This window comes from Manis pentadactyla, chromosome 4, assembly GCF_030020395.1.
Source record: "Manis pentadactyla isolate mManPen7 chromosome 4, mManPen7.hap1, whole genome shotgun sequence".
Taxonomy (NCBI): Eukaryota; Metazoa; Chordata; class Mammalia; order Pholidota; family Manidae; genus Manis; species Manis pentadactyla.
This window is the reverse complement of record NC_080022.1, coordinates 173,315,618-173,342,820: the sequence shown is the minus strand read 5'-3', so window position 1 is coordinate 173,342,820 and position 27,203 is coordinate 173,315,618. Positions and strand designations below refer to the sequence as shown.

Sequence of the window (27,203 nt, the reverse complement as noted above, 5' to 3'; positions counted from 1 at the left end):
CAGGATACACTGTAGAGACAGTTTGTGGGAGGTAAATTCTCTCAGCTTTTGCTTATCTGGAAATTGTTTAATCCCTCCTTCAAATTTAAATGATAACCTTGCCAGGTAGAGTATTCTTGGCTCCAGGCACTTCTGCTTCGTTGCATTAAATATACCATGCCACTCCGTTCTGGCCTGTAAGGCTTCTGCTGGGAAGGCTGATGCTAGCCTGATGGGTTTTCCTTCGTGTGTGGTCTGTTTACTCTCTCTGGCTGCTTTTAATAGTCTGTCCTTATCCTTGATCTTTGCCATTTGAATTAGTACACGTTTTGGTGTGGTCTTCCTTGGGTCCCTTGTGTTCGGAGATCTGTGCACCTCCACGGCCTGAGAGACTATCTCCTTCCCCAGACTGGAGAAGTTTTCAGCAATTACCTCCTCAAAGACACTTTGCCTTTTTCTCTCTCTTCTTCTTCTGGTACCCCTCTAATATGAATATTGTTCCATTTGGATTGGTCACACAGTTCTCTCAATATTCTGTCATTCCTAGAGACCCTTCTTTCCTGTTGCTCTTTCAGGATTAGTTGTGTTAATTATATTTTCATAGTATATGTGGTTATGGGAGGAGGCCTCTGTCTCACCTCTCATGATGCCATCTTCAAACCAATCCTGTCAGTAGTGTGGCTTCCTTACACTGTTGTACTCACTGAGGGCAGGGGTCAACTCCTCCATGGTTAAATGTACTCCCTTCATTTTGTGGTGCTGCAGAGCATTGTGGGCAATATCTGAGATGAATTTATGGGCAGCTAGGGAGATGAGATGAATTCCATGTGTGTTCAAGGCCTCAAAGCCAGCATGGTTCAGGCAGTATCCAGTCATTACATCTGGGAATAGAGATGTGGAATCCTCCGGCTGCGATCAGGAAGTCCACTAGGGGTGTGCTGAACTCTGTCGGCCTCACTGCTCCACTGGCGGTGTTGAGCAGCGGGTAAACCCCGTTAGACACGGCCCCCTCTGAGGATGCCGCACCGCCCAGTGACAGCTTCCCCGCTCAGCTGAGCCAGCTCTCCAGCCTGCGCCGCCCTGCGTCCCATGACCCCTGGTGCGCCTCCAGCCCCAGACACCCGTACTGTCACTGTGCCTTGTTCTTTTGGACAGCAGTGTGCTGAGGGCTGTGCTGCAGGGGCTGAGGCAGTGGTAGCCGGTGCCTCCTTGAGGTCTGAGCCGGAGCCACCACAGTTTGTCATCTGGGTGGGAGAGGCGGCTCTCTATTTCTTCTTGAGTGAGTTTTGGTATTTTATAAGTAACACTACCAAGTAATTGGCCTATTTCAGCTATTTAGTCAAATTTTCTAGTTTAGAGCTGGTTATTGTATTTCCTTATCATTTTAATGTCTTTAGCAATATAGTGATATGCCCTCTTTTGGGTAATTTCTCTTGTTTTCTTTGGTTAGCTTGGCAGAGTTCTTTCAGTTTTATTGACATTTTTTTCCCTACAAAGAACTAGCTTTTGATTTTACTGATTTTGTTTTCTTGTTTAGTTGATTTCCATTCCATTCTTTAGTATTTCCTTCTATATTTAGCTTTGGTTTTCTTTGCTTTTCTCTTTCTAGATTTTTAGGATGGGAGGTTAGATTATTCTTTGGAGTTTTCTTTCTACTAAGATTTAGTGCCTTAATTTCTCTGTAACAATCCTGTGAATTTCATGTTATATTTCTATTTTCACACAATTCATATTATTTTCTCTTTGCCCTTGAAATGTCTTTATTGACCCATGGGTTACCTCGAGGTGTATTTAATTTCCACACTTGAGGTCCTGTTTTTTTTTAACTGTTTTGTTACTGATTTTAAGTTTATTCCCCTCTTATCAGAAAACGTTTTGTATGAGTTGAAATTTTTTCACTTGTTAAGATTAGTTTTATGACCCAGTATGTGATCTCACAGCATATGTCATAATGCACACTTGAGGAGACTGTACATTCTGTGGCCAGGCCACATACTGGAATGTCATTAGGACCTGTTGGTTGGTAGTGTTGGTCTATGGTGGTGGTGTTCCAGTTACAGACTTTTCTCTTTTCAGTTGTATCAATTTTTGCTTCGTGTAATTTGAAGCTCTTTTGTCAGGTGAGCATATATTTGGAATTTGATAAATGAAATCATAACATTATGTAATGTCCCTTTTTACTCCTTGTAGTTTTCCTAGCTCTGAAGCTCTGAATATTTTGTGTGGTAGTAATATAGCCTTGAGCTTTCCTTTGTTCACTATTTTACATTTCCATTAATGGAGGTCAGATTCTCTTAGCTTTCCATCATCTCTCTCTCTCTGGGTTGGCATTTCCTTTCTTTCCTCACTTCAAAGATATTATTAAACATTCTGTGGCCTCCATTATATTTTATAAGAACTCTTTGATCATTCAAGGTTTAGCTTATCTTTGTTTTTTAGCATTATGACATGTTTAGGCGTTATTTGACCTAAGTGTTTGTTATTGATTTTAAATTTCAGCCTTATTAGGCCGAATATCTTTGAATTTGCTCTGTTTGGGGCTTGCTGAGCATCTTCAATCTCTAAATTTATGTTTTTGTCAAATCTGGGATCTTTTCCGCTTTTAGTAGGAATTCTTTTTCTAAAAAAATAAAATTTTCTTTTCCTTTATATAACACCTTAATGTGAAATTTGGTCAATTTGATACTGTCCCACAAGATTCTAAGGATGTATTCATTTTTTGCAGTGTTTTTTTTCTCTCTTTTCAAAATTTTTACAAAATTTTATATAAAGTCATGCTTGTAATAAAGGTACTATAATTTGATAATTCAAAGTTCTTAAATAAGGTCTTAGGTATATAGAAGGCTGTTTTTCGCAGGTGTGTAAATTGAATAGGAACACTTTATATAGAATTTAGTTCGATCTCCTCATTTTAGGAGTGATAAGTTAAATGACTTTCCTGTGGTCACATATTCTTGGAAGAATTGTAATTGAAGCATTGTTCCAGGGAACTAACTTCCAGAGCAGAGTGATTGGTAAAAGTGAAGAATATGGTGCAGCCTCTAAAATGTTAGAAAATGAATTCAAACTAGTAATTTGAATTTTGACTGCAATGTAGTATTAATTTAGGGAAGTGCAAAAGATATGTAAATGTGTTTTATGTAGTTAGAAATTTAATAACAGGCATTATAATTGGTTCAGTTGACTTCACTAAAAATGAGACAGGCTTAAAAAATTCTCTGTCGTTTAAAAAAATTTTTGTAATTAATAAGATTAAAAACATTCTAAAATTTAAAAAATATGCTTTGGGCATGGAAAAAACTCGCTAGAGCTTTATTTTCCCTTATGAGTTCAATGAAATCAATTTTTGGAGTTTTAAATTTTAATTGGTAAATTTAAGGCGTTCATGATAACTAACATTTAATGTACTGCTTACTGGTCCTGAGTACTAGTATACACTTAACATTTATTAACTCATTTAACCCTCACAGATACTCTGGGAGGTAGGTTATTTATTTCATTTTATAGATTTGGTAAATGAGGCTACCCAAGTTCATAGTTGGTAAATAATTGTTGTCAGGATTCTTATCTAGGCAGTGTCATTCTAGAACCAGGTTCTGAAGCCTCTCATTTATAGCCGCCATTTTTGAAATTTGGTAATCTGATATAAAGGAACTGATACCAGAATCACCAGGGAATTCTGTAGTGTATCTACTTACATAATGAAGCAGATTTGATAAGGCCATATTTTAATATGAATCAGGTTATGGAGGAAACAGTTATCTATGTTAAATTCAGTATTTTCTTCCATTGCATTTTTCTTAGGAATGTCTGTGTTAGAGTTGATTAAACACTATCATGTGGTATCTGAAAGGAAAAGAAATCTTACTGAATTAAATCTATTATCTATTTTCTTGCATTTGAAGGTCATTGATAGATGGAAATCTTCCTGTTGTTAGAAACATATTATGGGTACATTTTGAGTTGTTGGGCACGTTTTTAATGGCCTTCCTACTATATTATCTCTTTTGCTGATGAGCTTATTGCATCAGAGTTAGATAAATCTTTAAGTACTGATACAGAAAGCCTTCCAGTGCATAAAGATTTATCTAATTTTTAGAAGTGTATGTATAGTATGTACTTACATACTATGTATATTGGGAATCTTTTTTTTTAAAGCAGCACGGGTGATTGTGATGATGAGCTGGGTTTAAGACTCCTGCGCTAGTAGGCAACACTTTTCAGTGAAATTCCATGTCTAAGATAATTTTATATATGTAGTCAGAAAATGATATACTAATTATTCTTAGCAACTTTTGCTTGTCCTTTTTTCTTTTCTTATTTCTCTACAATTGTCTATGCCAGCGTGGCATCATTCATACCGATTTACCAAGGATTGGGAGAGCGGCATAAAATTAGAATCAGACTGCTGACTGCCCAGCAGGATGTCATCAACTATCCAAGCACAGAGCCTGAAGGACCCTGAGATTGCAGAACTCTTCTCCAAAGAAGATCCAGAGAAGCGCTTCACAGATTTCAAAAAAGTTTCCCAGGGAGGCTTTGGAGCAGTGTTTTTTGTAAGTGTTAAAGGCTTAACGTCAGTGACCAGCATTTATTTAATATCCAGTCCTGGCAGAGTAAAAATCAGTCATACAAAAAGACATATGCAATAGTCTATTTTAGAGTCACTTGCATTAGGTGTATATAAAAAGAGATCATTTTATTTATTGAGCTTTTTAGATTATTGAAAAAATTGGAAAGATATTTGGCTTTAATCTCCATGTTGTTTACACTACTTTAGCAGTTTTATGACTTACATTGTTATTGAATCGAATATTGCAAAACACCGACTTACGTAAAGTCCCATACACCTGTACTGTCACTGTGCCTTGTTCTTTTTGGCAGCAGTGCGCTGAGGGCCATTTCATTATTATTCATTCATTATTTCTTCCTATTAAGATTGCTTTTTTTTTCTCAGCAACAAGTTTGTATAGTTGTTTAATATTTTGGTGGTGTTACAGATTTAGTTTCTTCATTTTAATGGGTACCTTAAATATAGTGAATTCTTCCACAGATGTCTAGAGACGATTAACCCTTCTTACTGAACTCATTTGAAATGTTTTGCAGCTATCCTCTTGTGCCTTCTTTATATATCATCTTTTTTTTTAAACACATAATGAGAATTTGGCTCTTACTTTGTAAAGAGTTAACTTTCGTGTTTCTGTTATGCTTTTGTTTTTTTATCAAAATTCCACAGCAGTGGTAAATAGTAATGGTGATAGCATTTTAGCTGTCTTGTCTTAATTCTAGTTAATAGTTGTTTACAATAGGCATGATTTATCATGTTGAGGAATTACCTTTCCCATGTGGGTTTTCTAAGAGTTTGGTCTTCCCTGCATTAAATACATTTAGAGTTGGGCTCTTTCTGCATTTTCAGCATTTATATGTATAAGTATATATTTTTCCCCTTTGATTTGTAAAATAATATGGCAAATTATGGAATGTTTTCCTGTATCAAAATTTTGCATTTCTGTGGTAATAAATTTTATCCAAATGAAATATTCTTTTAATGCCCTGTAAGATTTGGTTTTAAAATTTTATTTAGAGTTCCCTTGTCTACATTTGTCAGATTGGTACCTAACTTTCTATTTTGTGCTGCTTGTGAGGGTTTAGTTGATGGGTTAGACTGCCTCGATACAATTAATGGGATAGCTTTCCTTTTCCTCCCCTTTTATCCTGGGAAGTTCCCCTGGTGAAACTGCTCCACTCACAACTATTTTAAAGATGATTAATATTCTTTTCAATCTTCCACCACTGTTTTATTCAAATTTTCTTCTCTAGATCAATTTTAGTAGTTCTTTCCTAGAGAGTTGTCCATTTCATTGAAATTTTGACATTTACAGGCCTAGCATAGAATTGTACTAGTCATTTTTTTGTTTGTTTGTAGTTCTATTCAAATTTCTATATTTTTCTTCTCAACTAGCTCATTCAAATATAAACATGCATTATTTTTATTTCTAAAGTACCAGTTCCTTGATAATTTGATATGCTTTTTGCTATTTTCTTATGTTTTTAATGTTCTTTAAAAGCAGTTTTGGTATCTTTTTGGACATGGTAATTTATAAATGTTAATTTTTACAGTGGTCTTCTGTCTTTTTTAGGCACGAGATGTGCACACCAATGACGCGGTGGCTATCAAGAGATTACCTTTTAGTGGAAAGAAGGCTACGGAGGTAGGTGAAATATATATGTTTGGATCAGCATGTTAAAGAAAGCCTTACCATTTTTAATTGGGGATAGGTGGGAATTTTTTCCAAAAATGTTGAAAAATATACAAATACTAAGGTTTACCTCAGTGAATTTTCTTCCACAGACTCAATGTGCCCATTTAACCTGTACGTAGAGTCATAAACAACATTCGTGGCATCCCAGAAACCTCCCAACTGCGTCTCTTACTTTTAATTTTTTTTGATATGTGCTGCTGACACGAGTTTAATTTTTTAAATTGTTGTTGAGCAGATTATTCTATAATAGAGGGATTATCATGTCTGAGAAAGTAAACTAGAATAAGGTACATTTGACAGTAAGTATACTGGATATAAATTTTTAATGGTTGAGAAATTATTTAATGGCTGTTTCAAATAATCATCGGCAGCAATATATCTAGTCTGAAAAATAAGGCAGTGGGTAATAATCTGAAAAATAAAATTACTGATACTGTATTGCATGTACTTTAGTTCATCAGTATTCTGATTAGTTCTTCCTTAATTGCATAGGTTCATAAAATTACTTTCTAAGTCTGTTCTCTTTGTCTTTCTTTAATTCTTTAAAAATTTTATTTATTTGTAATTGTAGTAAAGTACACAAAACAAATTTACCATCTTAACCACTTTAAGTGTAAGTTCAGTGGTGTTAAGGACAGTCACACTGCTGTGCAACCATCGCCACCATTCATCTCCAGAATTCTTTCATTTTGCAAAAGTGATATTCTACACCCATCAGACAATAACACCTCATTCCCTCCTCCCCGCAGCCCTTGGAGATCACCTCTCCTCTTTCTGTCTCTACCAATTTGACTACTTTAGGTATCTCATGTAATTGAAATCATGCACTATTTGTCCTTTTGTGTCTGGCTTGTTTCGCTTAATATAGTGTCCTGAAAGTTCATCTATGTTGTAGTGTGTCAGAATTACCTTTCTTTTTAAAAGCTGAATAATATTCTTGTGTGTGTAAAAACACCACATTTTGTCCATCTACCATCTGTAAATGGACACTTAGTTGCTTCTACCCCTTGGTTATTGTGAATAATGCTGCTGTGCACATAGGTACACAAGTATTTCTTTGAGTCCCTGCTTTTAAACTTTAGGGTGTATGCCCAGAGGTAGAATTGCTAGATCAGTCTTTAATTTTTAAAGGTTTTGGCTTTCCGCATTACTGTAATCTCTGTTTTGTGGTAAATGTCGTTTTTTGTGATAATCATACTTATGGGTATGATAACACTCTTGTGATTGATCACTGTTTCATTATGTTGATACCTAAAAAAACTCTTAATAATTTCTAAAACCCCTAAGAAAACCTCCATTTTTTACAAGTTTAATTTTATTTGCCAGTCTACAGTATAACTTTAAAACCAGCTTTCATAGCAGACTTGTGTTGGAGTCTGTTTAATTAGTCATGCCCAGAACAAAAAGTTTCACCTAGGGCATCATCTTCTCTCATCTAATAGTGTATCCTTCCTGGAAGTTTTTTTTACATTGAAGAGTACAGGTTTTGGCTTGGCTTTGTTTTGAGAGTTTGCCTCCCAGAGCACTCAATTTTGAAATGTAAAGCCCATAAAACACTTTCTGAAGTTAGCATCTTACAGCTTACACATTTTACACTGTGGATATCTTGCTCTATTTTCTTGAGGGCTTATGAAATAACATAGGAGATACAGGATCTTAAATTCTAGTGCAAAACATTTTTTGAAGTTCTGTATTCTAGTTCCCCTACCTTTAGAAATATGATACAAGTCAGCGATAAAGCCTGGAAAAACTGAAACAAGAACAAAAAACAGATTCCAAGTTCCCATCCCACATCTCCTAAGCCTCTAGAGTCTCTGGGTATGGACCCAAGTACCTGTATTTTCAGAGTTCCCTGATTGCTTCTGACAAGTAACTATATTTAGGACATGGCCTAAGTTTCTGAAGTTGTCATAGAGTAGTTTTGATTGCTGAAGGTTTATCTGTTATTTACTAGTAGGCGTCAATGGGAAGGCTCTTCATGAAATCCTGCAGGAAAATGTTTCCATGCTGCTTGGTTTTTCTGTGAACTTCCCTCTGTTATAACCTAAGTGTTCACTAGCATTTTAGAATATGTGCACTTAGGAATTTAGGTAATTACTTGATTTGAGTTTAAACAGCAGAAAAACTTAACACTTGGTAGACAATATAAGCCAAAAACACAACAGCTGAACTTTAAGGTATGTAAATTATACAACAATAAAGCTGCAAAAAAGAAGGTGGAGGTTGAAATTTTGAAGGAAAACCACCAAATATAGTATATAGTTTTCAACAGGCTTGGTGTGTGGTTGTAAAATTTTTGTAACACTCATTGATATTAAATTTTATGAAAATAAAAATATGTACTACCTGGAATGAATTTTATGTTACTGAGTTGTAAACTATGTGAATGTAATTTCTTTAAAGTATATTAGTTTGACATTTAAATATTACAAATGAAGCAAAGTTGTATGTTCTTGTTAACTTTTTAATCTAATAATTACTTTTGTACTTATATAGTTTTCTAAGGAAAGGCAACTGTTCCTAATTCTTTCCTTTATTCTTTTTTTTCTCCCCACAGAGATGGCAGGGTATTATTAAGGAAGTCAGGGTTCTCCGAACATTAAAACATCCCAACATTGTAGAATACAAAGGCTGCTATTTACATGAGCACAGAGCATGGGTAGGTATCTGCTCTCCCTTTGCTGTAATTTTAGTAGGTTTAGCTTATGATTAATTCAAAAATGTCTCAAAATAGTTGTGTAAAGCCACGCACAAACACCTTGAAATGTTAGTTCATACTGAGAAAGGAGCAGCTTTTCCTGAAACTCTCAGGCAGTAAGAGATAATAGAACTTTAGCCAGTTGACTCCAGAGATTCAGCTGACCGTTACGTGCACGGGAACATGTTCTGATGTATGTTAGCGGTATCATTCTTCAAATGCTTCATCAAACATTTGTTGAGAACAATCCTATCAAAGGATGAAAATCAGCATATATTTTTGACATAAATGTATTGTAAGCTATTTAACCACAAGGACCTTGGTTGGAATATTGGTGGTGAATCCTGGTGAAATCTGAACTGATTGTGATTCTTTGGCTGAATAATACTAAAGGTAGAAAATTGGGACATTTTATTGCAGAAAATGGAAATTGTTGAAACTAAGATAAGGTAGTAATCTTACAACGGTGTAGGCATAGTAATTCTCTTTTCAGAGAAAGGCTGAATTTTCTTTAAACAGGAATGACCTTTTATTTTTAATAAGCTACAGCTGATTATCATTTTAGTATACAGAACTTAGATTTATTTAGATTTGTAATGTTTGGTTTAATTTGATGGTGATGGTACTCCTAAATTTGAGGCTGTGGTTAAAGAAAAAGTGGCAGAGAGGGTAGGCTGCCTCTCTGTCTTTCAAGTTTCTCCATCTGTAAAACAAGGATGATAATAGGGTCTACTTCCAAAGGTGGTTATGAGGATTAAATTAGTTAATATATATAAAATACCTGGCACATACGAGGTGCTCTGTGTGTGCTTTATAGGAAAGATTTAAACTGTAACCTAAACTTTGTATATATAGTACCAGAGGACGATTTTCTGCCTCCTAACAATACCAGTATTGCTACTCTAGGTTAATATGAATGGAATATGTATATTCCTTTATAGCTTTAGTTAGTAATTATATGAAACACACATCTTCTACAAGCAGTTATAGGTCGGCATTATAAAAGATTAATGTAGCATTGGCTTAACTTCATGTATGCATTTAACAAGTTCCAAAATGTATACTTATATTTAAAGGTAATTGATAACTAGAGTTTGTTTCACTTCAAACTATCTTCTCGATCTCCTTGGTGAATTTATTTTATCTCATATCGAATCTTTTTATTTTAATAGTGTATTTTAAATGTTTTTATCATTTTTTCCCCTGTAGCTTGTAATGGAATATTGTTCAGGATCTGCTTCAGATTTGCTGAAAGGTAAGTTTCCTTTTTTTATTAAGAAAAGAAAAGTATTAGTATAATAAAATGAGAATTCATTCACTAAGAGATTTTTTTAATAATGTTAAAACTTTCCAGGAAGAGTAAAAACCTTTGTCTTTTCTAGAGTCTCAGCATGGTATGCACTGTGCTCATTAAATGCTACATTTTAGCATAACAGATGAGTTTTCTTTCATTGTGATTTAACAGGCATTTTTCTGCATTCTTTATCATTAAACTTGATTTGTTCCTTCTGTTCAGAATGAAGATATGTAGGAATATAAAAAGGGAAAGCTTCTCTTTCATTGTTTTTATAATCATGAGATAATTGTTAAATGTTAACTTAGAGGAAAATTGGCTGTGAACTCTAATAACTAGGCACAACTGCGCACTTATTAAGTTCAATTGCTTTGTTTTATTATCTTGGAAAGCAAAAAATTCCTTCTTGCTAAATGTTAGTTTTTAAAAATTTGCCCACATATTAGATATGTGTGTATATATTTTTAAATAGAAATGTTCTATAGAATAATTATTTTCAAATAAAATCTTATTTTAAGTTTACCAAAAGCCATTACAAGAAATGGAAATAGCAGCAATTATACATGGTGCTCTTCAGGGATTAGCCTACTTACATTCCCGTGCCATGATCCATAGGTAAGTACCTTAAAAATTACCGCATATTAATAAGCAAATTTATCAGACCTAGAATTTATTAATCCTGAAAGCTTTGCTGGTTTTAGCTAAATAAAAGTATTCTGCAGTTTTACAAACTCATATTTTTTAGGTTATCCGTGTCTTAAAATGAATATACTAATTTATTTGATCTCTTGGTTGAGAATAATTTTTATCTTTTTCTACACATGCTGCTGGACTTTCCGAAGTATGTGCACTTTATAGATTTGTGATAGAAATTTAATTATAGAAAAGTTTAATTTGTGAAGTGGAAAAGACGATAGGGATTATGTATTCTTACTTGTTTCATTTTACAGATGAAGAAACTGATGCCCCAATTTGTGACTCACTTCTCAAAGCTTGTGAAGCAAGATAGATTAGACTAGAACTAACCTAGATCTTTTGTCCTCCTGGTGACTGCTAATGCCGGATTTGTTCCATTGATTCCATGACAGACAAGTAAAAGCTACTAGCATTCTATGCTTTTGAGATAATCCTTGATAATGGATAGTAATTTAAAGATTAAACCATCATAAACTACATTTTTAGCCTTGGCATTGGTTTTGCCTGTTTTTAGAAGGAAGCTAGCATTTTTTAAATTATCTATGTGAACCAGACGATACAAAGTAAACTTATATAGTAGAGTCATTGCAAATTAATGGGTATCAGTTTTTTAGATGAGGATAGTAAAGTCCAAGAGAAAAATCCACATGCATAGTAAATAAGAAAATGAAAGAGTTGGAAGCAGAACCTAAGGTCTTCTCAACTTCAAAGAACCTTCCATTTTTTAAAAAAACAAATGGAAGAAAATGGATTGACCTAATATTACATCCATTATAATTCTGTATAGTATGAATTGACAAGTGCTTAGAAATTTCTTTCTTTTTGAATGTTATGGTGCCCATTGGGCATACAATCCCACTGTAATTTTCTTAGTTCACATGTATGTTGCTGATTTAGAAAAGAGCTTAAAAGTAAATTTGGGATCATTGATATTACCTTACCCATGTGTTTCAGTTTTCATTTCATATTTAGGTAGGAGAACTATGCTAAAATTTGGAATGATATGAGTAATTTTGAAAAAAGCAAATTTGGGGCATCAGGTTCTTTTTTTCCCATTTTATTGTTGAGGGTATACTCAGAAATCTTACAGTCATATAAGAATGTTCAGCTAAATTTTTTAAACCATTATTTGTACCAATAAACAGGCACTCAAATATTGAGTATGTGCTATTAATTACCTAATTTTTTTCTTCTGTTTCTACTGCTATTTTATCTTCTCTTTTAGAAACTTGTTACTATATACTTATAGGAATTCTGTGTATCTCATTTCTTAGTTTGGATCTTAATTCTCATTATCCCAACTGAGAGATTACACAAGGCCTTAATTATCCTGATTTCTCCTTCCCTATTTTATACATTTTTATATTATCTTTATCATTTTCAGTATAATCTTACAAAGGAAAGACAAATAATTTTCTGTGTTCCTTAAACCCAGAGACATCAAAGGAGGAAATATCCTTCTGACACCAGAAGGCCAGGCGAAACTTGCTGACTTTGGATTTGCTTCCATGGTCTCTTCTGCCAAGTCTTTTGTGGGAACTCCGCATTGGTAAGCATAGTCCTATCTGGTATTGATCGTCATAATTGAAATAGGCAGTGTGTGGTTGTACTTTTATCAGGTGCTTTATGTTTCTCTTGGAAATACAGTGCTGCTTTAGATATGACTCTAAGCACTGTAGTTTCAGATACAGATTTGGAGTGCTGCCCTTGTATCTCCTATTGTATCATTTGTCCCCCCTACGGTTCTTTCCTGTTATCATCTACATCATGTATTGGGGGTAGGAGTGAAAAAATTTAATTCTTTAAGAAGGGAGAAGATAGAAATGCTAAGTGGAAATTTTCTTTAGATTTATACTTACTGTGTGTCCGTATCTTCTGAATAAGAGTACCTGAAGACTGGTAGCTGATGAGGAACTTTTTGTTTTCATTTTTCATTGTGGAGAATTTCAAGTATACAGGGAAATAGACAAAAATATAACGAAGGCTCACACAGCAGTCAGGTCAGCCTAACAGCACTACCCCAGGGCCTGGCTGCCCCGTGTACTTGATCTTCTTGCCCTCCCTCCCACCTCCAGTTATTTGAAGCGACTTCTAGACATCATCTAATTTTATTCATAAATAATTCCATATTAATGTCAGCAAGTCTGAAGGGAATAATTTTCCACATCTTCAACTTCCATAGATGTCCTCTCTCTGTACATGTTGAGAAGTGTCTTAGGTCTACTGCATCTTCTTTTCCACCTACCTTTCAAATCTCCCAACTCCCAGTTGTTAAAGAAAGGCTTCTCACCCATCCTGAATAGTAGAGTGATGCATTGTTCTGAGAATTAAAAGCCTCAAACCATCACCAGAGGGACAATTTGAGAACACATAACATCTAGAATATATATAGCATCAGAAATATTGAAGAGCTAGGACACCAAGTTTTGGCAAAGGGCCTTCTGCCTTCACAGTCATCTCTCTTCAGTTCCTTTTGCTCCTTGCTGTTTCCTTTCCCCAATTATCTTTCCTCCCATCTTCTTTTCTAGTGAATCACAAATGATCTCATTTATAACTGGGACAATTGTCATGAGCACACACTAACATGTTATTTACAATGAAAAATGAAGTTTGGCATTTCCTGACAGAAAATTCTGATTTGAATGATTGATATGACCGTGCAGACTGGGTTTGCTAATTAGGTTATTATACAGCAGTGTTTTTAATGAATTGAATGAGTGAGGTCCTCAGCTCCAAGTTGTAAATATCTGTAAAGCACATATACAAAATAATGTATATACATATGTGTGCATTATATCCTTTGCAACTATTAAGTTTATAAAATTTAGATACCAACTCAAAAATGTACAAGCGGATACATTTTTTAAATAAATTCATTGGAAGTAAGAAAATAAAATGTTTGAAGTCTACTGCTCTGTATGACCAAAAATTTCTTATGTAGAACCCTAGTTTAGATAGAATCCTCTTCCCCTGTATAAAAAAGGGTTCTGTGGACAAATAATGCTTCTTAATGGGCCCCCTCTTTACAAATCAGTGATCAATATTAGATACTAGAAAGGAGCTAGAAAGTTGTGCATTAAAAACAAAACTACTTTTTCAACTTTGTTGAACTTAGTGACTCCCTAAGCTTACTTCAACATCTTAACACATTAGAAACCCTCTATTATCGGCAATTGAAAGTTACATATGTATTAATTTGTATATGGTATGTTAGGAACACCGCACTATGTACATATTTACATATTTTGACACACAGGAACACATACGCCTGGTGACAATGTTATTAAGCAGTCAGAAACTGTTCTAAATGTTTGTGCTTAACAAGTACAAAGGAAGGATAAGGTGAAGCACCAGTGAGAACATTAGAGTCTAGCTGAAGATGCGAATTAGCATTTCATTTTATAACCAAGACGCCTCCAAAGTTAATAATTGTATGATTTATTTAGTTATGAGTGGCTGTCCTAGCCACTTTTATCACAGAACACTACTCCTATTTGCAAAAAAGACTGACAAACTGCTTATTCATTGTTGCTTATTGTGGCAGATATTTTCTCAGCTAAATGTAGTGAGTTTGTTTACTTCAAGAAAACAAGTGCCAGTGATAAAATGCCCTCTTTCGAGCAAAATTTAGACTTTTGTAATAAGAGGCTGAAACCAAAATGTTTGAGAACTGCTGGCGTAAAGGCTATACAATATTACAATCTGCAAACTTGAATTGACGCAGAATGCAGCCCTGCCCTGGGGAGTCTTTCCTCCAGGATGCTGGTACGTGATCATGACAAATGGTGAAAATAAGTCTAACACTGTGTGCGCAATGGTAAATATTTACCTCACAACGTGTAATGCCTTTATTTCCCATTATAAGAATTCTTATGTCCGGATATATCATCTGGAATTCATACAGGGATTCTCCATGTGGATGGTCATTACGTTTTTAAAGAACAGTATACTTTTCTATTCTTTTTTTACTTTAAGTAACATTTTATGTTTTAGGATGGCCCCAGAAATAATTTTAGGCAGGAATGAACAACAATATGATAACAAAGTCGATCTATGGTCTCTTGGAATAACATGCATTGAAATAGGTAAGCATTGCTCTTTATTACTGTGTAGTAAGTTTTGATCAATGTTTCATCTCAATTTCTGTACCAAATTACAGATTTTTATTTTTATGTTTAAGGGAAGCAATAAATCTATCAAGGTTGTCATTTTGGTTATTTGGCAATTTGTATATATATATATATATATATGCATATATATATATATATATATATATGTTAGTTTAGGTATATTATATTTGCTGTATTAAATTAGGTCTAAAATAGTTTCTACTGTGATATTAATTTTGAGTTATCTGTGTCTAACATGTAATGAGTATTTGTTAAACACCCAGAATATGTCTGTGGTTATAAATTTACCATCTATGAAGGGTCTCTAAAGCATTCATGAATTACTTACCACTACTTAGGTTACTTAATACTTCGTGTTAGGTATGAGGGTTAGATTATCAGGCTGCATACCTTATTGTACAGTTTGATTTTTTTTGGTATCATTAATCTACAATTACATGAAGAACATTATGTTTACTAGGCTCCCCCCTTCACCAAGTCCCCCCCACATACCCCTTCACAGTCACTGTCCATCACAGTAGTAAGACGCTGTAAAATCACTACTTGTCTGCTCTGTGTTGCACAGCCCTCCCCGTGCCCACCCCACACTCTACATGATAATCGTAATGCCCTCTTTCTTTTTCCCCGCCCTTTCCCCGCCCTCATCCCTCCCTTCCCACCCATCCTCCCCAGGCCCTTTCCCTTTGGTAACTGTTAGTCGATTCTTGGGTTCTGTGATTCTGCTGCTGTTTTGTTCCTTCAGTTTTCCTGTGTTCTTATACTCCACATATGAGTGAAATCATTTGGTACTTGTCTTTCTCTGCCTGGCTTATTTCACTGAGCATAATACCCTCTAGCTCCATCCATGTTGTTGCAAATGGTAGGATCTGTTTTTTCCTTATGGCTGAGAATATTCCATTGTGTATAGGTACCACATCTTCTTTATCCATTCATCTACTGATGGACATTTAGGTTGCTTCCATATCTTGGCTATTGTAAATAGTGCAGTGATAAACATAGGGGTGCATCTGTCTTTTTCAAACCGGAGAGCTCTTAGGCCATAAGTATACAATGGTGATAGGACAGACTCTTCAACAACTGATGTTGGCAAAACTGGACAGCTGCATACAAGAGAAAGAAGCTAGATTACTATCTATAACTCTCTACACACAAAAGTAAACTCAAAATAGATCAAACATCTAGATGTAAGACATGAAACCATAAAACTCTTAGAAGAAAACATAGGCAAAAATCTCTCAAACATAAGTGTGAGCAGTTTTTTCCTGTACACAACTGCTCAGGAAATGGAAACAAAATAACAAATGACCAAGTGGGAGTATATACCAAACCAAAATGCTTCTGTACAGCAAAGGACACCATCAACAGAACAAAAATGTAACCTACAGTATGGGAGAGTATACTTGTAAATGATTTGTCCTAGTAAGGGTTAACATCCAAAATATATAAAGGACTCATACTACTAAACACCAAAAAAAAAAACCCGACTAAAAAATGGGCAGAAGACCAGAACAGACATTTTTCCAAAGTAGAAATACAGATGGCCAACAGGCACATGAAAAGATGCTCCACATCACTAATCAGGGAAATGCAACGTAAAACGATAATAGTATATCACCGCAGAGCAGTTAGAATGGCCTCTGTCCAAGAGAAAAGAAAAAACAAGTGTTGTCAAGGATGTGGAGAAAGGGGAACCCTTCTACCCTCTTGGTGGGAATGTAAATTGGAGCAGCCACTGTGGAAAGCAGTGCGTAGGTTACTAAAAACACTAAAAATAGAAATGCCATATGACCCAGTAATTCCAATTCTAGGAATTTACCTGAAGAAAACAAAATCCCTGATTCAAAAAGATGGATGCACCCCTCTGTTTATTGTTGCATTACAGTAGCCAAGTTATGGAAACAGCCTAACTGTCCATCACTAGATAAGTGGATAAAGAAGAGGTGGTACATATACACAATGGAATATTATTCAGCCATAAGAAGAAAAGAAATGCTGCCATTTGCAACAACATGGATCAACCTAGAGGGTATTATGCTAAGTGAAATAAGCCAGGCAGAGACAAAATGCCATATGATTTCACTTATTTGTGGAATCTAAACACAAAACAAAAGGAACACAATAGCAGTAGACTTATAGACACTGAGTAGTGACTGGTGGTTACTGTGGGGGAGGGATTGGGGTGAGTAGTTGAGGGTGAGGGCAATAAAAGGGCACAAAAATTTTCAGTCATAAGCTGGTCACCGGGATAGTAGAATAGCATGGAAAATATAAGCACTGCTTCTGTAACATTTTCCTATGTTGACAGTAACTGCAGTAGTGGGGGTGAGGATTTAATATGGGTGACTGTGGAACCACTGTGTTGTATACTTGAAACCAATGTAAGATTCAGTATCAATGATACTTCAATTAAAAAAGTATTTGAAATGGAAAATATCCTTTGAATCCACTGAAGGCTACCGCAGTCTAGATTTAGTAAATCTCTATGGTTTTTAGCTAAGTTCAGTGTTCTTTGACCAAATAGAGATGTTCAGCTTTCTGGTAAATGACAGATCAAAAATCATACTCTGGTTTGATATATTGATGGTACACCACTTAGAATTTTTGAATACTTTAATAAATCACAGTAGAAACACGAGTTATTTTATTCATTAAGAATTTCTTCAGTAATCCCTTCCCCTTCCTGGATCAAACTAGTCATTCTTAAAGCTGTTGGGAGGACGGTATAAAGCAGGTGTCCATGTCACCTGCTGAGCCGTGGTAGCCCGGCGTGGCGTGTCAGGGTCCTGTGAGGAGAGGAGGGAGTTCCCGCAGACAGAATGCCTTGTATGTGGGAGCAGAACCTGTGCAGGGAGGGCGGCAGTCAAGTTTGGGGATTCAGAGTCCTGGTGGGGTGACCAAAGCATTCAGACCTGGAAGTAGCCCGGCATGGGGTGTCAGAGGCCAAGGAGCGCGTCCATATTTGGGGGTGGGTCACCTGACACGGTGGCAGTGCCTGATTGAAAGGAAGGGGGCTTCCCTCCTGAGGGCTGATGAGGAGGGCCTCACTGCAGAAAGTGATCCAGTTTGGACGGGGTGTCAGAAACTGAGTGGATGAAGTGGACATTCACACTGTAGACAGGCTTGGAATGGGGTGTGGAAACTTGATGGGGAAAAGGGGAAAGGGTGGTGGCCAAGATGGGAGACTGGCTATGTACAGGGGCGATTCATCAAATATATTAAGGCTAATGAGAGTGAGGTTTCCTACTGTCAGAGAAGGGTGCTACAAATAATGGAAAGAGAAGGCTCGAATAAATAGTACCACAGCATTGGATTTGAGATATTGTAGTGAAATCAGTTCTTTTCAATAAACAACTAAAGATATTTAATGTGCAGGTATGAATACAAATATATGAGGGACGTGTGTGTTCCCTTCCTTTATCCACTGACAGGATCTAAGAGAAGTGACACGGGCAGTAGCAGTGAGCACACTGCCTGCCACGGCTCCTTGGAGCCGTGTCTACAGTAGGGAAAGCATAAGATGATCCTGGAACATCTTAGTGCGCCAGAGAGCAAGGAGCTGAGCAGGGAATGATGGAGCCATGCCGGAAAGGCAGAAGTCGGCTTCAAAAGATTCTCAACTGCTCAAAAATGAAACAATTTCAACATCAAAATAAATGATAGTAACAGGTTATAAATTATTAAATGAAGAATCTAAATCTATACAATAAGAGAATAAAATGATCTTTATGCAAAACAGAATATTTATATAGACTCAAGTACCTTTTCACAAATACTTAATTATTACAAAGAAAAAAGTGAAACTTCACCATGAAACCTTGTGGAATGGTCTTTAGTGATCAAAGTGAACACCATCAATGACAAGACAATCTGAAACCATGGACCTGTTCTATAGGATCATCATAGAATACATTGAGAAAAGCGTGACACTTGCGTCTGTGATATTCCTGCCAGAGATGTGTAAACTAAATTTAATAACAGCACAAAGCCAAACTGAGGGATATTCGAGAGTCAAAATTGTATACTTGTGAATTGTCTAGGTCATGACTTCAACTGTCACCTTAAGACTAGAAAAACAAGGGCAAATTCAATCCACAGTAAACAGAACAAAGAGACCCAGAAAAGGTCAAAACAGAAATCAATTAAATAGAAAATGAAAACAATAGAGAAAATCAATGAGATCACAAATTAGTTCTTTGGGAAAATTAATGAAATTAATAAACCTCTGGCTAGATCAAACAGAAAGAAGACACAAACAACCAATATCAGGAATGACAGGGGACATGACTCCAGATTTTACACATATTGGAAGGACTATAGGGATATTTTATGAACAATTTTATGTAAGTTTAAAACTTAGAAAAAATGGACAATTTCCTTTAAGGATGCAGATGATTGAAGGTCATTTTTGCTACAAAGGACATTATTGGGACATTTGATTGAAACTACAGTGGAGCTTGAGGATTAGATAATAGTCATGTATTCATATCAATGGTCTGATTTAATGACTGTATTAGGTTCTCTTAGAATGTTCTTGTTTATTGGAAAAATACACTATTTAGAGATGTTGTGCATCAGGGCTGCAATTTCCTCTCTATTGACTCACTTAACTAAGTTCTCTGAACTCTACTTGCAACTTTTTTCCTAAGTTGGGGTTTATTTAAAAAAAAAAAAACCTAACAGTGCATCCATGCTCCTATATAACAGGCACATATTTAACAGGAAATTTTCTTTCTTTTATAGCGGAAAGGGAGCCTCCTTTATTTAATCTGAATGCAAGGCGTGCCTTATATCACATTACCAGCAATAACCCCCCTACACTACAGTCTAATGAATGGTGAGTATGGCTGAGAGATATATTGTTCAACATGGTAAAATTTAAATACTTTTTCATAATGTTATCAAAATGATTTCATTTCAAGGAGGTGAAGTGTATATAACCTGAAGAAATATTAAAATAGCTTTATTTTATCCTTACATCATGTTTATCCTTTATTATCTCTACTTTTCATAGCATATATGTAACTCAGTTCAGAAATAAAAGATAGGTGATGCTACATGGGAGCAAACAGTATGGCTTTTGTATAAAAAGTAATATACTTTTTGTACCTTAGCGACACATACAACCCTGATTATATAATAAATAGCATGATTTAAACATTCATATTTTAATACTGCAATATATAGATTGCCACAACCTGTACAGATATCTAATTGGGGAATGGTTTATAATTGATATGGTATAAAACATAGGTAAAAATGATTTGATAATTTATCAGAATTACCAGATAATTCATCATTTTTGGATGATTCTAATTGTCATTATTATTCAGAATGTGCTTTGATGTTGCATCTCCTAGTGCTTCTTTGATAATACTGTTATTCATGTAAAGAAGTTTATTGAGAACAGATGGACAATTTTAGGAAAGAAGGATTTTCATCAGTGATAGAAAATTTTAATGGGAAAGTCTTCAGGTGTCTCTAGCATTTGAAAAATTCCAGGGGACTATCTACCTTACTTAACAAATACTTTAAAATTCACAAGTAGAATGCATAAATTAGCAATAGCAATAATTTATTTTTTATCATTACATTATTAAGGCAAGTTCACAGGTCTTTGCTGCTTCTGTAGAGATGTTTCAAAGAAATCTTGGCATAGAGTTTATTATGGTACATCTGAATAATAAATACACTAAACACTGTCTTTACACTGGTTGATACTTTAGGGATTCAAAAAAGAATTCTTGTATAAAAGAATTAAATCTTATTTGAATACTGATGACAAACTTTGATGGAATATTTTTTACTTACTGCCTTACTGAACTCTCATCAGTAACACTATATAATAGTAGGTTACAGAATTCTAATTAAAAAAAAAATTTTACTGTTTTCTGGAACTTTTGTCCATTTGCTCAAGGACACTAAATACTTAGATATAAAAAATGTTATTTCCAAAACAAATAGCGTGATGTTCTGAAACATGCTACATGGAAGATGATCCAAGGGTCAAGCAAGAAAGAGACGTGACTAGAGAAAAGAAAAAAAAATACTAAGAAGAATATTATCTTAGATTTGAATGCAAAAAGGAAAACGATTGACTTCCCTAATTTACCGCAACGTAGAATGAGTTGTGATATTTAAATATGTGAGAGCAGGAATTTAAAATAATGTGTGCACATCTATCTTTGGAAAATGGTAAAGATCCATTAGTTGCTTTGCATAGCTTTTTATAGACTTACATGATGAAATATATAGTGCATTGTGTCTGCTTTTTTTAAATGATTTCTATTCTCCCTCCCACCCACAGGGACATGCCTTGCTTTGTGAATGTGTTTTTAAAGGAAGTAGCAATATGTTCACTTAATACTTTCCTTTACAATAGGTCCAGTTCTTTTCGCAACTTTGTAGAGTCTTGCCTCCAGAAAAACCCTAGAGATCGCCCTACATCAAAGAAACTTTTAAAGGTCAGTTATACTCTGTTTTGTACACCTAAGAAATTATTTGAAAGAATGTGTTTTATTCTTCTTTGATTCCGAATCAGTATTAAGTACACTGTACTGGGTTTTGCTAAAATACTGATTTCATAATACCATTCTTTCTTGGAAATTTTCTTAGTTGCTAAGTTTTTTCACTTGTTTTTCAAAATTAACTGCTTTTACCATGTCTGAATAGAATATATAGTTAAATATTCAATATAGTAGTACTAAATGACTTAATTTTTATATGTGCAAGAATATATTCATGAGTTACAACTACAAATTTTAACTCATGTGGAACAATGTCATTTCAGAGTGGCAAAGCATAGTTTAACTTTGGATTTAATTTTTGTATCTACCATACTTTATATATCCATCTGTCCTATATAAAGTAATATGAAAGGAAGAGAAATGATGTGTAATACATTTACATAAATACTGTGGGAGAAAAGAGATTTCAAAAGAACTGTTAAAAATGGATATCACATTTTTGTTTCCTTTTGAGAAATACGTTTTTCTAACTTAGCAATGAAAATATTTTAAAAGTAATGTGAATTCTATTCATTTTCAATAGGTCTGGTTACCTAATTTAAATAAATCATTAGTATATGCTTTCTGTTCTCAAAAATGTTTTCATTTAGAGGTTCACATCTTATTAATAGCAATAATAGTATTGTTCAATTTAATATAGTTCTTAAAACATCTAGATAAGGCATTAGTGAGTAGCAGTTGACTATCTTTTTGTGACCCTAAGGAATTTTGTGGATTTTTCACTAGAAAATTAGACTTTCAGCATGCATGTTTTAGAATTTCAAAGAAGTTCAGTTTATTTTCACCAACACGCAGTTCAATATGCAAGGATATTGCAAGGATCGTGTACATATTCTGTAGAGTTATTTGCAACTACAGTATGTAGAAGAGCAGCATAAAGTTTCAGTAACACTTAGGGAATTCTAGGCCCTAAGCACACTTATAGTCTCAAATGCAAGCCCAAAAACTAGGTATTCACAATAGCAACAAAAGGTTTAGTATACCTATGAATTATGTAAGTGAAAAATAAGCAGGATCCATTTGTAGAAAACTATTAAATAACTTAGAATTACAAGATATATTATTTTCAGATAAAAAAGACTGAATATTATAAATAGTGGTACATACCAAGCTAAGGCTCAGGAAAAGGAAGAATGTGACTGGCTTCTTACATTTGCCTAATGAAGGCAAAAGAAGCTCTTTTGGTAATAACCCAGCCCACCCGGAATGGATACTTGACCTTGGGTGATGCCAAACTTGCATATGTATTCATTTACCTGGTCCATTTTGTATACTGACATTATTGGAAGTGATAGGAAGAATCTGTCAAGTGCATCCTTCCCTTTGGCCTAATCACATTTCTGTTGCAGTCTGTTATAAGGAAAAATAATAAAATGGAAAAAAGTGACTTACTGTATGAAGCTATTTATCTCAGAATGAAAAACTGAAAATAATTATCCAGAATTAGAATAATGGTTATGTAATTTTGGCATGAACATTTGAGGAAATAGTCTGTAGGCATTATGAGTTGAAATAACATAATACTTACAGCAATAAAAAGAGAATAATATATAGTTACAACTCTTCAGAGAAGAAATAAATTTGAGCTAATAAAGGAGGTAAAAGTCTTAAAAGAATTCAAGATCATCTCATGAACTCCAGCGCACAAGTCATCTTTCTGCAATCTGTGTGCTAACTACAAAACAAAATCTATACATGGAAAGTTTCTGAGAAGACATAAATATCCAAAAAATACCAAATGTAATGATGATAATCTTATAGTAGAATTGTTCTTTCTACTTTTCTGTATTTCATAATGTTAAGCTTTATTAAATATCAATGGTAAAAATCACTAATACATAACGTCTTTTAATCAACTGCTAGTGTTTTATGAAGTTTCATTTAAGCAACATAAAGGAACCCATTATACCCAAGCAGTATGTGATGCAATTCACCATCAGTAAATACATTCCTGTTGAAATCTAATGTAATTCAGAACTGATAGTGCCTCCTCTATGAAACCAGTTCTAAGAATTTGTAAGCGTTTACTTAGGGCTCTAATTGGACTTAATTCCTAATGTTTACTTAGACTCTGATTATTTCAACTCTGCATTTTCATTTGGCCAACAAAGGTGTCATGTTCAAAGTTTTCATAAAAAGTACAGTGGAAGTTATGTAGGCACAGAGTGTATTATACATGTAAATTAAATTTTATAAATATAAGAAGTAAAAAGCATAGCAGAATTAGATAACCATAGATTACATGCATTATCTATAATTATTTAGGATAGTAACTCTAGGGTCCAAGAAGGGATTCATTTGTTCTGAATGAAAAAATATATAGGTCTCAACCTGACTTTTGCCTTCTACTCTTAACCAGCACCCGTTTGTGCTTCTGGAGCACCCTACAACGGTGTTAGTAGATCTCCTTCAAAGGGCAAAGGATGAAAAAAAAAGAGTGCTGGACAGTCTGCACAATCAAAAGAAGAAGGTCCTTTCCCGGGAGGCACATAAAGGGCCAGCAGTAGAAGCACAGGAAGAAAAGGTAATAACTTAGAAATGGCTCAAGTATTGGGGTCTCTTTATTGGCTTCTTTCCTTATGGAACTTTTCTTGACAAGAATCTTTTATATCAGTGGTTTCCAGATTGTGTCTTCACAGTGATTCTCTAAGGTCCCAGGAGGAGAAAAAGGTTTTGCATTCTTTAAACCAAACTCTCGGTAGTGCACATTAGCATAGTAAAGCTCTGTGAAGTCTTTTATTAGAGAAACCTGTTCAACTTTTATTTAATCTAGTCCCTCTCAAAATTCTGGTCTACTGAACACTTTTTTGCCTGATTGTCTGATGGCATGGGACACGCTTTTGGAAGTATTTGAAATTACAGGTTTTGGAAGTTGACGGTGCTCACAGAGAAGTCATTAGAATTACCAACCATTCTCCTTACCTTGTTTATTGTATAAACCTCTCCCCCAGTGCCTTTTGTGTAATGTTTGATAAATGTTTATTAAATTGGAAATTTCTTGCTTTTTAAAAAATAAATAAATAAATAAAATAAACATGTGACTTAGCTCAATTTATCCTGGGGGAAAAAAATTACCAAGGATTCTTATTCTGTTACTAAGAACACTTCGTTCTTTTCAGTTGTGTATAGGAATTCATTCCTCTACATGGTTCTAAAATACTCATTTTATAGGTGAGTAAAGTAAGGCTCAGAGTGGTTAACTAACTTACTGTAGAAGCATATGGGTTCGGATTCATATATTACTCTTGAGACCAAGTTGTTTCCTGTTGCCATGTTTCCAAATTTGCAGTAGAAATGTTACAGAACTTCCTCCAAGGAAAATATAAAGCTTATGATTTGTGGAGCTATCTTTTTTAGTCTAAGTATTTTCTGTTTTCTTCTTTGCTCATGTCTCAATGCCAAAGCTTTGATTCTTTTTTATTGCTTTCTATTGAGAAAGATCCCTGTATTCTGAAAAGAGGAGTAGTAGTTACTTTTCTTTTTAATAACACTACATAACTAATGAACTATAAAATAGAAGACTGTCTTACATACAGTTTTGGTATTTTTGATATTGTTTTTTAGTTCTAACACTAGTCACTAGAAAATTGGGGCTGTTTTAGGTATATGAAATACTTTAGTAAAGTGAAATTAATAAAATTCTGATGTCATTAAACATTAGAATAATAGCAACTTTTTAAGGCTGTGGATGTAAGAAAAGATCCTCCATATACCATGGGTCTGTTTTTATTATTCTGCATATCTGACAGAGTTTTGGTATGGTAAGACTGTAATATTGGTGCCCAGATACCAAAGTTTGCCGGGATTCTTGGGAAGAACAGTCTTCTAATTATGATTAAATATATATACAATTTTTAATTTTACAGAAGAATAGGTAGGAATTAATATTAAATTACTTAGTGGAAGAAGTTTAGGCTAAAGACATATTCTGAGAAGAAAAGAAATATAAAAGGCTTCAATAAAAAATAACTAAAAGGGATGTTTATAGGATTAAAAAAAAAAGGTTGGGGTTTGTTTTCACCATTGGAATCATTAAGAAATGAGCAGCATCTCTGTGTATACCCCATGAGATGTGTAGTAGAAATGCATTTCAAAGTAATGTCAAAAATTTTAGAGAAAAGACTACCCTTTGGAAATAACTCTGAATTGATTAACTTTTTCACATAGTTGGTTGGGCTTTTTGGTATTTACTTGTTGGTCATTTTTTTAATCTGTCAACTAACAACTGATAAACTTTCTGGTCTTGGCAAATACAAGGAATTTCTCAAAATAGACCACTAACATTCTGAAGACTGTGTGTGCCAAGCGGTGTGCTAGGTGCTAATAATCAAGAATTCAGGAGATAAAGATATTTGAATCTAATACTCTTTTCCCTCAGAACCAAGATCACGGTGTTGGACAGACAGGAGCAGTGAATAATATTGGAAGTCATCAGTCTGTTCCCCGTATGTCCAACAGGACCAGGAGTCAAAGCGGTAGGGTTAACATTCTCCCAGATTCCCCAGATAACAAGAGTGAGCTACACGTGATGGAGGGAATCCACACACTCATGTCTAATAATTCTGCCATCCGTCCAGAATCTGTGAGTATTTGGATTTCAGTGAAAAAAATGTCAACATTGGTAACTAATTTTCCTAGTCTGGTTAGTTGAAGAGTTTGGGGGGGATTTTTTCCTTTGATGTATCAGAAGTTTGGAACATAATTTTAGGCAACTGATTTTAAAATGGGAAAAGGCTTTTTAAATCCCAGTTTAATGTCTGCATTTAGGAGACATGTTTTGAGAATGCAAAAAGAATATTTTTAAAATCTTAGAATAAATAAATTAATAAATACCATATAATGTATTATTTGAAGTTACTTAGATGAAAACGAAGGTATTTAAAAATAGTAAGTATACAACATGATATTAATGATAATGGTTGCCTTTGGGAAGTGGAGAAAGGTTTAAGGTGGGTGATAATGGAAAGTGATTTTAGCGTTTTCCATAATGTTTACATTTTAAAAATAAAATGGTGTAATTGTAGAAAATTACAACGTCTCAGTTTAGGAAATGTGGATGTTTGCTACACTTTCAAGTGTAAGATTTTAAATTTTCTTGAAAACGTTGGAAGGTCAGGTAACTCCTTTTCACAACGGATAGGAATGCTTCCCTTTTAACTTCACTGCTTTCAGTATTACCAAAAGTTACTAGGCACAATAGCTAAAAGATAGAAACAACCCAAGTGTTCATCAACACATGAATGGATAAACAAACCATAGTGTGTGTATATATATATATATATCTACAATGGGATATTATTCAGCTGTGAAAAGGAACGGCATTCGGATATATGCTACCATGTGAGTGAACCTTGAAAAAATGCTAAGTGATATAAGCCAGACACAAAAGGACAAATATTATTAGAATTCCACTTATAAGAGATATTTAAAATAGGCAAATTCATACAAAGTAGATTAGAGGTTGCTAAGGCGCAAGTGGAAGATGAAATAAATACTTTTATTTATTTATTTATTTTATTATTTTGGTGTCATTAATGTACAACTACATGAGCAACACTATGGTTACTAGACTCCCCCTATTACCAAGTCCCCACCACATACCCCAGTACAGTCACTGTC

General features: G+C 34.5%; 1 protein-coding gene and 1 pseudogene across 1 annotated transcript in view; one reads left to right on the top strand and one right to left on the bottom strand.

The window, feature by feature from the left end:
• LOC118923228 (serine/threonine-protein kinase TAO1-like) overlaps nucleotides 1-27,203 on the top strand; it is a 60,087-nt gene that overhangs the window by 3,788 nt on the left and 29,096 nt on the right. Inside the window, exons 2-13 of the mRNA XM_057501572.1 lie at nucleotides 4,324-4,535; nucleotides 6,120-6,191; nucleotides 8,800-8,901; nucleotides 10,150-10,195; nucleotides 10,753-10,849; nucleotides 12,366-12,479; nucleotides 14,924-15,015; nucleotides 19,801-19,894; nucleotides 21,440-21,521; nucleotides 23,944-24,108; nucleotides 25,963-26,064; nucleotides 26,098-26,166. Coding sequence (XP_057357555.1) covers nucleotides 4,404-4,535; nucleotides 6,120-6,191; nucleotides 8,800-8,901; nucleotides 10,150-10,195; nucleotides 10,753-10,849; nucleotides 12,366-12,479; nucleotides 14,924-15,015; nucleotides 19,801-19,894; nucleotides 21,440-21,521; nucleotides 23,944-24,108; nucleotides 25,963-26,064; nucleotides 26,098-26,166 — 1,167 coding nt within the window. The 5' untranslated portion in view covers nucleotides 4,324-4,403. The remainder of the gene's footprint in view (nucleotides 1-4,323; nucleotides 4,536-6,119; nucleotides 6,192-8,799; nucleotides 8,902-10,149; nucleotides 10,196-10,752; nucleotides 10,850-12,365; nucleotides 12,480-14,923; nucleotides 15,016-19,800; nucleotides 19,895-21,439; nucleotides 21,522-23,943; nucleotides 24,109-25,962; nucleotides 26,065-26,097; nucleotides 26,167-27,203) is intronic.
• Nucleotides 236-1,354, bottom strand: LOC118911175 (transcription initiation factor TFIID subunit 10-like; annotated as a pseudogene).